The following is a 3,371-nucleotide window of genomic DNA, read 5'->3' as shown; positions in this document are numbered from 1 at the left end:
AGAAAACATCCTGAATTAACTGACCTTAAATCAGTGTTAGAGAAAATGAGGGGAAAAAGTTAATGCACAAAGGACCATAATACACAGTAACTAATTTTTCTTCTCTAAGAATATATGCAACTTTTTATAAGCTGCATAAATTACAACAAAAAGTTAGGGACACAGATTTGATATTTAGACTATTAAAATATTTATTAAAAGTCAAGTTTCCTTTTCCCATATTAAAAAGAAAACATATGACTGGAACATTCAAAGAATAATTTCCAAGTCCATTATCAAATAAGAGATCATGAAAAGATATTTTGAAACTTAAAATTAGGGAAGCCCATACACAATTAGAAAAGGGGGAGAGTGCTAACCAAAATAAAGCCAGAACAATCCTTTACACTTTACAGTCTTTTAATAATTAAGCACATAAAACTGTACTACTTAATATATTTCTCCATGAACTTTTTGTGAAATTCAGATCGCAGCGTATCATTTACAAATCTTTTGTCTTTCTTCTGATCATCTACACCTTTTGCACAGTTCTTGAAGACAACATCATCATCCCACCTGAAAGAAAAAATATTAAAACAAAAATATTATAAGGTTCCCAAAAGGCAAGATTGCAATGAAGAGCATGCAGAATGTCAAAAATTTAGAATTGTTCTCATTATACTGCTATGCATATTACTCTAGAAATATTCCTCACTTTATCTAATTCAAATTTTATATAGTAAAATACATGAAACCTTAGAACATTGTTTAAAATATTTTGTAATGAAATAATAGGACACTCTTACAATGCCTGTATCAGGAAACAAGAATACCATGAATACATTACTCTAATAAATCTCAGCCGTGAGTACAACTATATGCTTAATCCGAGTCCTTCCAGGGAAATAGTCCGAATGTGAGGGTGGTCTTGGGGACCCCCAACACATACATCTAAAATGTAGGTTTCACAGGGCCAAGGTCTCAGTTTATTCTTTTGTCTCTAGTGCTTAGAAAAATATCTGGCACACTGCTGGTTATTATAATATCTATTGAAAATAACTTTATTTTCTTCCTTTCATAATTTCAAAATCTGATAGAGAAGATTATCAGTGAAGGTGAGGTTGTAGAAGCTTTACATAATGTATTTTGCAATCCAGCTAATAACTTGTATATATATCGAACTTACTACTATATCATACCTTCTTTTAACTTTGAAGTTGGCCTGAGGCTGGGATGGGCCAGTGAGATTCAGGAGTGGGTTTCCACTCAGAATGTTTTCCATACGGATCCTCTCTTCTTCGGCTTTTTGTTCTTGTTCCTGTCAAAGTCAGGGGATGATTTACATTTACTTACATTAACTCTTGGGGTCAAATTTCTTAAATAGCTCATATTAAAAAAAAGATCGTTATAATTTTATGAAGGAGAATAGGTAAGCATCGTTTTTTTTTTCTTTTTTAAGACGTAGACCAGAAAAGTCTCACATATCAAAATAATTCGGCATTTTTATAAATATTTCATGCTCGCCTCATACATTCATTAGTCGCTTCCAACTCTGAAATCCTATGAGATGTATATTTGAATCAATTTTCTTTAAGTACATACAAAAAAATTAATTGCTTTGAATTTTAAGAGTACCTCAATAAACATACTAATAATTTTAGAACACATTAAACATTAAAAAGACACACTTAGCAAAGTTATTACCTCAATATTGAAAGAAGGGCTATAGGCTGTACACACTATGATTAAAATAATCTTATTATTTTAAATTACTAATAATGTAAACTTCTGTCTCTATAATTGGTAACAAGTTATCCTTAATCAAGAAGTATCGCCTAACATAAGATAAACACCCCTGTAAAAAATTACATAGTTAACATGTGTTTTCCTACTAACTTAGCTGAGGTAGTCCATTTTATCATGATTTATTGTTACTATCTTTTACCTCTCATCCTCCCATCAGTTTTAACATTGTCTTTCTTCACTTTACTCTTATTTTTCTATCAACATCTTTTAAACTCAAGTCATCCTGTTCCACTCTTAGAATTACAAATAAAGAATGTCTAAAATCCTTAGCTACAACTTCTAGATTTACCTGATTCCATGCTACCTTAAACCAAAGATAGACCTCACTTTGCTATGTTTTGAAGATGACAGCAATTGATGACTTATAAATCATGGAAAAGGGACTGTCTAGAAGTCTATTTACATGAACCTTTGTGTTACACCATCTGGAAAAATAACCTTAATTTCCATACAGGTTACTGATACTTCATTTTGACTATCCAAATGTGAACAATGAATTTCATTTTCACGAGGACAAGTAACAGGGAAGTAAGATACAATCTGCAGGGAAATCAACAGAAAAATTCTTTTAGCTCACTGTTCAGAACTTCAGCAAACAAAAATGAAAACTATCCATCACAGATGAAGAACAGATAGCTCTCTAAAAACGATGTATTTCCTCTTACAAATTATACTGATGCTGAAAGTAAAAATACATTTCTGAAATGCTACAAAAACAGCAGCTCAAGTATATAATGTATCCCAATCTATAATAATAATGTGTGTGATATACAAAGTCCTGGCCTTTTTTATGTTTGGAACATTATTTCCTTTAGAACAACTAGATGATTGCCCCATACAGCACTGGAAAATAATGCACCAATTCTTTCAATATTCAAGTACCAGGCACACTACATAAACACAGGCCATACTGGCCCACCACCTGTTTTTGTATATAAAGTTTTACTGGAACATAGCCACGCCCTTTCACTTATGTATTGTCTATGGCTGATTTCATATTATAATGGCAGAGTTGACTAGTTGTGATAGAAACCGTATGGCCTATAAGCCTAAAATATTTACTATTTGGCCCAATACAGAAAGTTTGCCAACCACTGACATAAACTGACTGGTTTGAAATATTATTTTGGGCCTCAAAAACCATCCAATAATGAGCCAGACAGGGGAAACAGGGACAAAAGAAATAGAACTGGTATTCAAACCCAAGAAACACCAACTTACCTTTGTACAAAGAAAACAGATGCACTGCAGAAACTTGCAATGCCTTCTGCCTCAAATGTTTATCCTCCCAAAAGGTCAATCAAATACATTTAAATTGCTTGTGTCTTTAGTAGTATCCAGTGATGCCAGTAAGCCAAAAGAATTTGGAATTAAAATACTGCCCTCTAGCGGTGTGCAAGTGATATTAGGAATGCTTCTATAATTCTTTGATTTGTAAACATTAGATACAAAAATTATAAGCTATTATAGGAATTACGCTCTCCTATGCCAAACTTTGGAGTCCCTGGGTGGTGCAAATGGTTAACGCGCTTGCCTGCTAACTGAAAGACTGGAGGTTCGAGTTCACTCAGAGGTATCTTGGAAGT

General features: G+C 32.9%; 1 protein-coding gene across 1 annotated transcript in view; it reads right to left on the bottom strand.

Moving 5' to 3' along the window:
- Positions 1-13: 13 nt before the first annotated feature.
- The window catches only part of CWC15 (CWC15 spliceosome associated protein homolog), an 8,224-nt gene continuing 4,866 nt past the window's right edge, over positions 14-3,371 (bottom strand). The window contains exons 4-5 of the mRNA XM_004385563.2: positions 1,179-1,297; positions 14-555 (exon numbers count right to left, since the gene is read on the bottom strand). Coding sequence (XP_004385620.1) covers positions 426-555; positions 1,179-1,297 — 249 coding nt within the window. The 3' untranslated portion in view covers positions 14-425. The remainder of the gene's footprint in view (positions 556-1,178; positions 1,298-3,371) is intronic.

This window comes from Trichechus manatus, unplaced genomic scaffold (assembly GCF_000243295.1).
Source record: "Trichechus manatus latirostris isolate Lorelei unplaced genomic scaffold, TriManLat1.0 scaffold00141, whole genome shotgun sequence".
NCBI classification, from domain to species: domain Eukaryota; kingdom Metazoa; phylum Chordata; class Mammalia; order Sirenia; family Trichechidae; genus Trichechus; species Trichechus manatus.
This window is presented reverse-complemented; position numbering and strand designations above follow the sequence as displayed.